This window comes from Haliotis rufescens, unplaced genomic scaffold, assembly GCF_023055435.1.
Source record: "Haliotis rufescens isolate VD_foot unplaced genomic scaffold, xgHalRufe1.0.p SCAF_7, whole genome shotgun sequence".
Lineage (NCBI taxonomy): Eukaryota > Metazoa > Mollusca > Gastropoda > Lepetellida > Haliotidae > Haliotis > Haliotis rufescens.
Window position 1 is genome coordinate 26,602,141 of NW_025964361.1, and position 12,882 is coordinate 26,615,022.

At 37.7% G+C, this 12,882-nt stretch overlaps 1 protein-coding gene across 1 annotated transcript in view; it reads right to left on the reverse strand.

The window, feature by feature from the left end:
* LOC124137513 overlaps positions 1-12,882 on the reverse strand; it is a 493,827-nt gene that overhangs the window by 52,374 nt on the left and 428,571 nt on the right. Inside the window, exons 40-43 of the mRNA XM_048387755.1 lie at positions 12,336-12,446; positions 12,006-12,116; positions 8,649-8,759; positions 8,319-8,429 (exon numbers count right to left, since the gene is read on the reverse strand). Of these exons, the coding sequence (XP_048243712.1) occupies positions 8,319-8,429; positions 8,649-8,759; positions 12,006-12,116; positions 12,336-12,446 (444 nt within the window). The remainder of the gene's footprint in view (positions 1-8,318; positions 8,430-8,648; positions 8,760-12,005; positions 12,117-12,335; positions 12,447-12,882) is intronic.

Genomic DNA, 12,882 nt, shown 5'->3' on the forward strand with positions numbered 1-12,882 from the left:
CTATTAATTAGGTATAAATAGGGATGCATTTTTACAAGGCTGTTTTGTCTAGGTTAAAAATAGGTATTCAAGAAATAGAAGCTTATATGATAGGGAGATTTGCGGATAAACGTGGTGGGAAAATTCATACAATTGATTTTTCGAAACAAAGATTTGATCAAGTGTTTTGTTTTCTAATAATTCCCCTGTGTGTTGTCAGTTGGGTTGATTTGGGTCGGCCATCCAGGAAAATAGATTCGAGGTCAGCCTCGTCTACTGTTGCGATACGGTCCCGACTTCCCCCAGAAGTAGTTTGTTTTGTATCTCTTGTGTCTGTGGGAATAAGTTATTATTTTAATTTGGAGAAAATTTTGTTTCACGAGATAAATTAAAAAATATTATATATTTAGACCGTAGGATATTTATTCAGCTGGTTAATGCCTGGCCTCATTGCGAAATTGTAAAAAGAAATTTGATGATCATGGTAATCAGTTGTTTTCGTTTTTTCAGTAATTCTAGACGTTTATCTTTTTTTATCAATTATTGCAGATGCCCTAACCAAGTTTATTTTTTTAATTTTTATCAACGCCGATTAATGTTGCTTCTTCCTTCATCGACATTGTTGGTGCAGATATAGGTTGTTCATACTCTGGGATGGAACTTTCTGTAATTTCGGATAATAGCGATTGAGTATGGTTTTACGGCGCTTTTAGCAATATTCCAGCAATATCCAGGCGGGGACACCAGAAATGGGCTTCACACATTGTACCCATGTCGGAAATCGAACCCGGGTCTTCGCGTGACGAGCGAACGCTCTAACCACGAGGCTACGCGACCGCCCCCATTTCGGGTAATGAATGAGGTGAAAAATGATTATGTACGTTGGTTACCTTGTAATGAAATATTACAAATATATTTGAAAAAGAGATGTGTTCATAACATAGGCCTACGCATTTAAGCTGACGACATTTTCGTTCGATTTATGGTAAGGCTCTCTGTTATCGCGGTATCGGTAAATCTCGTTATCCACACACCCTGTGACTGTTTACTAATGCAAATCTAAGCACGATATTTCACCGCTTAATCGAATACAGGAATCGTTGGGGTATGTCACGGCAACTCGTTAACGTTTTTTGTGATAGTTTATTTCTGGAATGCAGTTGAATTACCCCAACCTCAATTCGAAATTGAGTAGAACAGAACCCATTTGTTTGGACGAAGTCCCTTGACCCAACCCGGGTCGTATGACCACTAATTATGCATAGTCCAATACAGGAAATGATGTAAAGCACACATTCACACGTGTCATACCACAAAATAGCATAGCCATACCCTTGAGTCGCTAATGACAGGTACTGTGCACGTGTTTACCCAGCTCGGTAAAGAAAAACAGCATCGATCAATCCTAATTGATATGTCAAAAAGAAACAAAGAAAAAGATACATTTTTTAATACCGCGATAATACAGCGTACCATGGTATTTATTTTCACGATGTTAATTATGCTGAAGTTTCTGGGCCAAATTCACCTGAACTGTTATAGTTGGCGATGAGTGTGTTAAACTCATCATCACTGAATTCTGCCAAGTCCGGATCATATACATCGGCGAAATCTGTCTATTTCAAAAATTCCGAAATCCATCACGTCTCTTGTGTTGACATTAGCCATGTTGGTGGTCAAACGTAAGTTGTGCGAACATGTTGCACAAATGCGCTGTGAAGCGTTCATAAAATCAGACCCAGTCAAATTTTATTGGTTTGGTTTGTTGTTTATTCCAGCTATATGACGGCGGCTAATTTTATTGATTGTCCAATCAAAAGTATTTCACGTTGATGCGGTAGAATTATGTATGTGCAATTTGTTTGGCATGGGCCCCTGCTCACCCAGCAGTAAATGGGTACCCGGTAGGATGAGATGTAATGTGGTTGTTAACCTTTTAGCGCCTCACAGGCAGCTTGGCTTGTATACTCCTCAGGGAGCTGAGAATTAAAAACGAGTGCACACTGATCCATTGACTGGGGTAATAATAGTGTAGCGCAATGCGCATCCACTTTATTAATGCAGATAAAACCCTGGCGCCGTACTAGATTGGGACTTTTAAATAACATGTTACGGGCAATCAAGTGAAATGAAACAATGTTAAATGTTCAGATTAAAATTTAAAAATGCATCAAAGAGGGTTTGGTTGACAGTCAGCCTGGTTAGGCTCATTATCACATCAGGGTCCACGTCCCCTCTACACGCAGCCCAGACAGCGAATGGGACCTCTTTTAGGAAGCGCTGCCCAGACAAAGCCACTCAGAAATTTTCGGAGATGCCTTGAAAAACTGAGTCTGGGCCGACTTGATATGGCACTTCGCTTGGTTGACACTCATTTCTCTGACGTCCATCAGTACAGAACCATCAACAAAATCAACACTGACATTGAGATTATGTCCCACATCCTTGGCGCGTTTCGGAAAACTTGTTTTCATCATGAGTCTTGACATGCTTCACAAGAGAGCTTCAACAGACAAATAAATGTGTGCAAAAGTGCACAAAATAATTCTATCATGAAGAGCCCCAACGTAAATCAAACCACGCCCTCCCATAAAGTTGGTGAATATAGGCGATTGAGGGAAGAGCGAGGGTTGTGGGATCTATAATTTTCATTATTATTATTTACAGATTAAAATAAATAATGCAGCAAACAGGGTTTGGGTTATTATTCTTCTTCTTCTTCTTATTATTATTATTATTAAAAGAAAGGATATTTTGTTGTATCGAAATAACGTAACATTTATTTTTTTAAACCTTTTTTACTTTTTCTATACTGTGAAACAGGGAAAACTTGCGGTTGCAGTATGCATGTTATAAGTCAATGTAGAGATGTTAACAAATGGATTTAATTGTATAAGATAGTGATTGTAACCAGCATCAATATTACTTGGTTATCTTCCGTTGTATACGTACTGTGTCATGTTGCATTTTTGTGTTAGTCATTTCAACAAAACAGATTCTTGCACAACTTCTATTACAAACCAGTCTTAAATCGGTAATCACTTTCTCACATCAGGCCCACATTTCAATACGAAACATTTTCGTTAAAATGCAAAATAAGAGGTACATGTAGGCCCATAGCTGCACGACCACAATTGTCGCACAATTAACAAAAATATGTGTATCAGAAAATTAAACCAGCAGCCGATGTTCCGGCGGTAATGAAGAACTGAATCGCAGTTTTCCCAATTTCGCCCAGCTAAAGTCAGAGATATCGCGAGATCCGAGCTGCATGCAATTCGCCACAGTGAGAACTTCAGATCGTACAACTTAATGTACATGCGTTGTTCTAACTGTTTGCACCGTGTTAATGCCGAACATGTACAGACGTCAACGAAAAGCAAAAAGGTCCTCCCGGGTAGAATAGGTCTTCAGCAACCCATGCTTGCCGTAAAAGGCGACTATGCTTGTCATAAGAGGCGACTAACGGAAACGGGTGGTCAGACTCGCTGACTTGGTTGATGCATGTCACTGATCCCAGTTGTGTGGATCGATGCTCATGATGTCAGTCACTGGATTGTCTGGTTCATACTCGATTATATACAGACCGCCGTCATATAGCTGGACTATTGCTGAGTGCGGCGTTTAACAACAAACAAACAAACAATCCTTTGAAGCACAACTTTAATTGACATATGTCCTGTATATAAATAACGTGAGCAAAGCCACTGAGTAATTTAAAAAAAACAACATATTATATTAAAGGCCACATGTCGAGTTTGTAGGTTAATTATTTTTTACATTGAATTAAGCTTAGAAAGAAATGTTTGGTTCATATTTATGATGAAAACATATAAAAACATGACACACAATACAATACACATCATTTGAAAATACTTTGATAAATGCATGTTAAAGAGAGACGAATAATTAAGAGATACTTGCCATCATCGGGTATCACAACATAGCGATCTCTATGGTAATGGTCGGTGACATGACTTTATAAAATGAAAAGTGAAACGGATTGAATTATCTGACATCTGAAGTATATATAATTATATAATACAATTAAGTATTGTTTTTTTGTTTTTACCTGCACACCAGCCATTTTGTTCCATTTTGATTAATATAATAAGTTAATTAACTCGTAAATTATACTGACGAATAATTTCAACCCATTTCTCCATTCTTTTGATTTACAAAAAGGGGAAAAGGGAAACAAAATTATCAGAGCAAAACAGTTATGCCCCACGTCAAATAACTAGAAAGAGTTTTTCTTTTCATATGTCATTGTGGTTTAAACGTTAGATCAAATCAATAATTATTGCACATAAATAATTCAAGGTAGATATATTTCACACAACATGGTAAGAGTCAATGAAGGACAACATTTCTGAATATATAACAATCTTCAATTTTGAGTATGTAAACACTAATTAAACACATATTTGTAGGATCGCTTTTAACCAACGTGCATTTCATGTCATAAGCTAGGTGCACATATAAAATTGATATGAAAAGTACGAGGTCAATAACTTGCTCCTTTCTTGTTTATACTTATATAAACATATATAATATAATGAAAAAAATAAAACAATAAATCTCTCATCAGTAATACATAATGCACAACATGAATATAAAACATAATTCTGTCCCAACGTAGTATTCCATGTTATAGTGAGTGAGTGAGTATAGTTTAACGCCGCTTTTAGCAATATTCCAGCAATATCACGGCGGGGGACACCAGAAACGGGCTTCACACATTGTACCCATGTCGGGAATCGAACCTGGGTCTTCGGCGTGACGAGCGAACGCTTTAACCACTGGGCTACCCGACCGCCCCCCATGTTATAGAATAGTTCAATTACGTCATCGGCTTTCAGTGTCAGCAACATCAGCAGCTTCACGTGTAATCACATGTTGTTATTCTGATGTATATCAGTTCACTATCATTTCAAATGAGCAAATCTTAAAGTGACAAATTACATAATGAAGCATGATAAACAGTACTCATTCGTCCATGATCAAAAGTGATGGCAAACAAGTTTGTTCACAAATCCAACTTCTGAATCCCTCTGTTGCCCAGTTACTGTCGGACATGCCTACACGATTCATACCATTTTCTCTCTATTTCTGCATACACTGAAAACGTTAATGGTCAACACCTGATAAACTAGCTGTTTCCCCTAGAAACATGCACGACTAACCATACTTGTCCAACTATATCAGATTCTAACAGACCTCTCCGATACTATCTACATGTATATCAAATATATTAATTGTTCATCCCATATGTATCAGTCAGTAAAACTCATTTTTATGCTGTTTGTTGTTTGTTTATTGTTTAACGCCACACTCAGCAATATTCCAGATATATGTCGGTGGTCTGTAAATAATCGAGACTGCTCCAGACCATCGAGTGATTGACATCATGAGCATCGATCTACAGCATACAATGACATGTATCAACCAAGCTAGCGAGCCTGACTACCCGATCTCGTTAGTCGCCTCTTAGGACAAGCTTTGGATGCTGAAGACTAATATAAAGCCTATGCCTCTAGCTACCCTGAGTGAAAGATTTAATGACACCTCTTTCGGTATGAGAACACACAGGTCCATTGCAGCACTTCTTTGCAGGGAAAGTTCATCTCGCCTACCTTAATATCAAAGTTGCATCCATTGGTTTTAGAAAGCATGCCTAATGCAGCACTTCTTTGCAGGGAAAGTTCATCTCGCCTACCTTAATATCAAAGTTGCATCCATTGGTTTTAGAAAGCATGCCCAATGCAGTATAACTTTGAAATTATTAGAGATATTCATATCCCTTTAACTATCTTAAGAACAAATTTAAACATACTTCCAGTTTGGAAAAACATATGCCCTAAGTATTACAACTTTAAAACAGAAAGTTCCAGGCCTATAGCTTCCTTAATAACCCCTCCCTTTTAATTAACATTACTGACTACCGGTTCGGGGAAACGGAAAAAGAAAGTCCCATATATAACACTAAGACTTGATGTGATATATATGCATTAGTCACCTCTGTGTCTCACCTTTTTTTCCTATCACCACAGCATAATTATTTGTTATCTGAGGCAGGTAATTTCAATGTTCATTCCAAGCCAATTCTAAATGGTGAGAGGAAGCTACAGTTTACATAAAAGTAATCATTGGGACTACTAGTCTCTAGAAAAGCGACAAAGCCATTTCATAATCTTAGAGTCCATAAGCAGAGTCCATGTTTGGTTTCCGACTGTGTTATATAAAGTAAAGCCACGGCCAGTGGATAAAGTGTTGAGGAGGAGAAGTAGCAAATATACAAAGCAAAATTGGCGAGGGAAGGGGCATGGAAGAGAATAGGTAGTGAAGTAGGTGGTAATATACAGATGCCCTGGTTTGAGAACTTAAATTACCATGGTGTTACCAATCTTTCTTCCTGATTATTTCCGTCATCTGTATTATTTTGCGTTTCGGGTCCTTTTTTGTTGAAATATACTTAACAAAGTTAAAACAATCAACGAATAGGAAAAACCCAAATGCTGCACCAGTGCAAACTATGCCGATTAATCCAATCCCTGTTGAAGATTTGCGTGTATCCGGTGCACTTGTCTTTTTTCGTATTGTGCTGGTCAGAATCGACTTGTCGAGGAGTAAACTCGACCGCAGCCATGCAACTTTTGCTGCCAGTTCTTCATCTGTCATGTTACCCTTGAAAAGGCAAGGGCACCCACAAGCAAGTACAAACTGACAAAGCAAGCCACTGTAGCTGGCCGGACAGAGGCATTCAAAGGCGTTGACACGATCAGCGCAAGTCCCGTTGTTTTTACATGGACTGGAGGCACAGTCGTCGATGTCTGAAATAGAAAAATGAGGAACGATTATTGTTACAATTCTAATACCCAAAACATGCTTCCAGATGTCACCAAAACGGCCTGACTTTCAGTTCCTCTGAATCGCCATCGTTTTTTTTTTTTCGGCACCTGTACACCTTAACGTCACTTACCTATCTCACAGGTGTCCCCTTTAATACCAGCCGGACAAGAGCAGGTAAAAGCAGTTTGTGTCTGAGTACAGGTCCCGTTGTTCTGACAGGGATTAGTCGCGCAGGGGTCAAGAACTGGATAACAGAGAGGTTACGGGGGGTTATATCACAGCGTGTCAGTGATATAGGTCTTAGACGTTCACAACTTTGGTGAAAGCCAATTGTCTTGTGCTGGCAAATCTAGAAACATAATCGGGAAGAACCGGGATTCGAACCCACAATCAAGTGACGTGAATGTGCTAATGTATGCCTATGTCAAAGAAGTTTCATGGTCGACTTGAGATGAAAGTTGAGTTGTTGACATCAATGAAAATGAAAATAATGATAAAGAGAGGACGTTCAGATAGAGATTTTATATGTGTTCAAGTATAAGTATGGTGTTCAATATACATAGTCGTAGATGTTCGACCTTTGCACTGCAGCAGAAAAAGAGCCAGAACTCGGGACGACTTTCAATTTCCTCTTGGTCACCTTGTCTAATTTAATCCACAAGGTCTAAAAATTCTTACAATTTAAATATTGATGGTTAGCACATTAAGCAGCTATTATGAGCAACACAAGACACAGGTCTTAAATGTCGCTGACCTACTATTAAAGCATAGAAATATTTACAAGTGAGTTATAAATAATTTTTTTAATTATTAATTAAGACATGTGACACTTAGTGATGGTTATATATACTGACATAGGTCAAGTACATATTATGGAGGTTTAAGTAAATGCGCTAACGTTTCACTGGATGTTCTGGTCCATCAATTAATGTTTTGGGTTGTTTACAGACCGCCGTCGCACTGCAATGGGTGTGGCTTCAGGCAAGAAACGCGTACTTTTTATGGAAATTGTGTGAGTGGGTAGGGCAGGGTATGCTCATCCTTTTCGCGATCACCTGGTGTCAGCACTGATTTCCAGCGATCCATTCATATAATTTTCACAGCTATATATTGAAATTAACGCCAAATGGAATCTGTTCCGGCGGATAATCGGTTACTCTGCGGCGTTTATATGAACTGACGTTATATTAACACTGAACTTATTGCAGGGTTTGTCTCATCTGAACAGATATGAAGAAGTAAGCTTCAGGAATATTAAACAATGATATACTATCATAATGAGCACAATGATATGTACATGTACTTTCCTGGTTTCCAAACTTGATACTACATATCGGCGTTACACTGATTATGAATACAAAACATGTGTGAGATATAGGGACAGATGTCTCACCTGTGTTGCAGTTCCGACCTAATGGGGCTCGGGCTAATGAGGTTATAATACTGAAATAAATTAAACCTGTGTGAGATAGGGAAGGCCTTCTCACCTGTGCTGCAGTTCCTGTCTGTATACCCAGGTTCACAGTCACAGGTGTAGTTGTTGACGTGGTCGACACATGTACCGTTCGCACATGGGTTTGTTGCACACTCGTCAATATCTACAAACAGTTACATAAAGAATTAACCAAAACTGTCCAAATACATAATTATCCGAACAAACGAATTATCGTTACTAAGTATTTTTCCTTGTGGATCTTCAGTCGCAAAAAGTCGTAATCGCCTGAAAAGCATGGTGTCCAACCTAATGGGGTTCGGGCTAATGAGGTTATAATACGGAAATAAATTAAACCTGTGTAAGATAGGGAAGGCCTTCTCACCTGTGTTGCAGTTCCTGTCTGTATACCCAGGTTCACAGTCACAGGTGTAGTTGTTGACGTGGTCGACACATGTACCGTTCAGACATGGGTTTGTTTCACAGTCGTTTATGTCTACAAACAGATACATGAACAATTAACCAAAACATAACATAACAATTAATGCTTTTGTTTCACAGCAACTAGCGGCAGAGACCCAAACATTAAACTCCATAGCTTTAGAAGTTGAGTTCTTTCAGAGTAGCAGCGACTTCTTCATGGCATTTTTATATCTTAGTTTGGTTTGTTTGTTTATATCTACTTTACATTTATTGTAAATATAGGTCATAAAAAGGCTCCTTAAATATTGAAAGTCGGTGGCAGTATTCTAAGGTTTGTGGTATTTATCACATGTCAAAATGAATTATATTGGTAGTTGGTTATATTTGTCTATTATTTCATATGAATTGCATTTATCTGAAAGGGGATGCCGTCGTAAAGTGTGATGCTTGATCAAGAGTATTGTCTCATTCTGAAACTAGGATAAAACTTGTTTATCACCTGACCATATTTACTATCTACTCATGGCTAGTTTCAAAACTAAGATAGTCCCCCTGCATCAAATCTCACCACCTAAGTCACAGCACAGCACCGCACAGCAGGCAACAACACGTTATGTGACAGCACGATAAAACAGGTCAGTAAAATACTTCAACACTAAATTATGTTCATGTTTTTTAGTTCTTTTGTATGATCACAAAATCGGTTGTTTCTTAAACAATAATGTTCTTCGGTAACTTGTTACATATGGTAATGTTGAAAAAGTATCTAAATTAATGTTGATCGATTACGTTAAAGCTAAAGTTCATTTGGTAATGTAGGCAATTGCAATAAAAGTTCTGATTAAAGTCAGAGTTAAATAATTATTAACGTAAGCTTTTGTTAGTTGGCTATGTGCATATATATATATAGGTTTTCTTTGAATTGTGTGAGTGAATATCCTACGTCATGATGAGTGCACTGTCACAATGTTCTATGATGGTGTTTGTGAATTGCAGGCAATCCATGGTCTGCCTTTATTGTAAGTCATCATGTGTTTTCATATGGCTCAATTCCACAAATACGTAAGGTTTATTATCATGGATAAATATATTTGATCTTTATGTTACAACATGTATGTTACGTTACTTGTTGGGTGATGCCGGTGTTAAGTTTATGTGTAAATACTGTTTTCATTGTGATTATGTGGGCAAAACATGGTATTTGGTGGTGAATTACCTCCCTTGATGTGACAAATTTAGATATTTGTCGGACAATTGTTATGTATAGTTATTTTACGATGCCATAAATCCCATACATTTTTTGTGATGTGATAACTACTTGTGATATTGATACATATGATTTATGGCTGTTACTACACTGTTATGATTGTTTCAGGGCCATGACTACATGAATAACTGACATCTGAATTAAACCGATCATTATCCCACAGCGAGGCACGGTCATACTTGGCGACCAAAGGCATCTCTAACATTAATAATAGGCTGTACATCTGGGTTTTTAAAACCGAACTGAACATTTGTAGCAGTTATATGTGTCTATTCTGAAACGAACATCTTCCAATAGCATCCCTATATCTGATGAAATGGATTTCTTCCAGTAGCATCCCTATATGTGATTAAATGGACATCTTCCAATAGCATCCCTATAATCTGATTAAATGGACATCTTCCAATAGCATCCCTATATCGAATTAAATGGACATCTTCCAACAGCATCCCTATAATCTGATTAAATGGACATCTTCCAATAGCATCCCTATATCGGATTAAATGGACATCTTCCAACAGCATCCCCATATCTGATGAAATGGACATCTTCCAATAGCATCCCTATATCTGATGAAATGGATATCTTCCAATAGCATCCCTATATCTGATTAAATGGACATCTTCCAATAGCATCCCTATATCTGATTAAATGGACATCTTCCAATAGTTTCCTTATATCTGATTAAATGGACATCTTCCAATAGCATCCCTATAATCTGATTAAATGGACATCTTCCAATAGCATCCCTATATGTGATTAAATGGACATCTTCCAACAGCATCCTCATATCTGATTAAATGGACATCTTTCAACAGCATCCCTATATCTGATGAAATGGACATCTTCCAATAGCATTCCTATAATCTGGTAAATGGACATCTTCCAATAGCATCCCTATATCTGATTAAATGGACATCTTCCAACAGCATCCCCATAACTGATGAAATGGACATCTTCCAATAGCATCCCTATAATCTGATAAATGGACATCTTCCAATAGCATCCCTATATCTGATTAAATGGACATCTTCCAACAGCATCCTCATATCTGATTAAATGGATATCTTCCAATAGCATCCCTATATCGGATTAAATGGACATCTTCCAATAGCATCCCTATATCTGATTAAATGGATATCTTCCAATAGTTTCCCTATACCTGATTAAATGGACATCTTCCAATAGCATCCCTATATCTGATTAAATGGACATCTTCAAACAGCATCCCTATAATCTGATTAAATGGACATCTTCCAATAACATCCCTATATAGGATTAAATGGACATCTTCCAACAGCATCCCCATATCTGATGAAATGGACATCTTCCAATAGCATCCCTATAATCTGATAAATGGACATCTTCCAATAGCATCCCTATATCTGATTAAATGGACATCTTCCAACAGCATCCCTATATCTGATTAAATGGACATCTTCCAACAGCATTCCCTTATCTGATGAAATGGACATCTTCCAATAGCATCCCTATATCTGATTAAATGGACATCTTGCAATAGCATCCCTATAATCTAATTAAATGGACATCTTCCAATAGCTTCCCTATATCTGATTAAATGAAAATCTTTCAATAGCGTCCTTATAATATGATTGAATGGACATCTTCCAATAGCTTCCCTAAAATCTTATTAAATGGACATCTTCCAGTAGCATCCCTATAATCTGATTAAATGGACATCTTCCAATAGCATCCCTATAATCTGATTACATGGACATCTTCCAATAGCATCCCTATATCTGATTAAATGGACATCTTCCAATAGCATCCCTATAATCTGATAAATGGACGTCTTCCAAAAGCATCCCTATATCTGATTAAATGGACATCTTCCAACAGCATCCCTATATCTGATGAAATGGACATCTTCCAATTGCATCCCTATATCTGATTAAATGGACATCTTCCAATAGCATCCCTATAATCGTAATCGCCTGAAAAGCATGGTGTCCAACCTAATGGGGTTCGGGCTAATGAGGTTATAATACTGAAATAAATTAAACCTGTGTGAGATAGGGAAGGCCTTCTCACCTGTGCTGCAGTTCCTGTCTGTATACCCAGGTTCACAGTCACAGGTGTAGTTGTTGACGTGGTCGACACATGTACCGTTCGCACATGGGTTTGTTGCACACTCGTCAATATCTACAAACAGTTACATAAAGAATTAACCAAAACTGTCCAAATACATAATTATCCGAACAAACGAATTATCGTTACTAAGTATTTTTCCTTGTGGATCTTCAGTCGCAAAAAGTCGTAATCGCCTGAAAAGCATGGTGTCCAACCTAATGGGGTTCGGGCTAATGAGGTTATAATACGGAAATAAATTAAACCTGTGTAAGATAGGGAAGGCCTTCTCACCTGTGTTGCAGTTCCTGTCTGTATACCCAGGTTCACAGTCACAGGTGTAGTTGTTGACGTGGTCGACACATGTACCGTTCAGACATGGGTTTGTTGCACAGTCGTTTATGTCTACAAACAGATACATGAACAATTAACCAAAACATAACATAACAATTAATGCTTTTGTTTCACAGCAACTGGCGGCAGAGACCCAAACATTAAACTCCATAGCTTTAGAAGTTGAGTTCTTTCAGAGTAGCAGCGACTTCTTCATGGCATTTTTATATCTTAGTTTGGTTTGTTTGTTTATATCTACTTTACATTTATTGTAAATATAGGTCATAAAAAGGCTCCTTAAATATTGAAAGTCGGTGGCAGTATTCTAAGGTTTGTGGTATTTATCACATGTCAAAATGAATTATATTGGTAGTTGGTTATATTTGTCTATTATTTCATATGAATTGCATTTATCTGAAAGGGGATGCCGTCGTAAAGTGTGATGCTTGATCAAGAGTATTGTCTCATTCTGAAACTAGGATAAAACTTGTTTATCACCTGACCATAT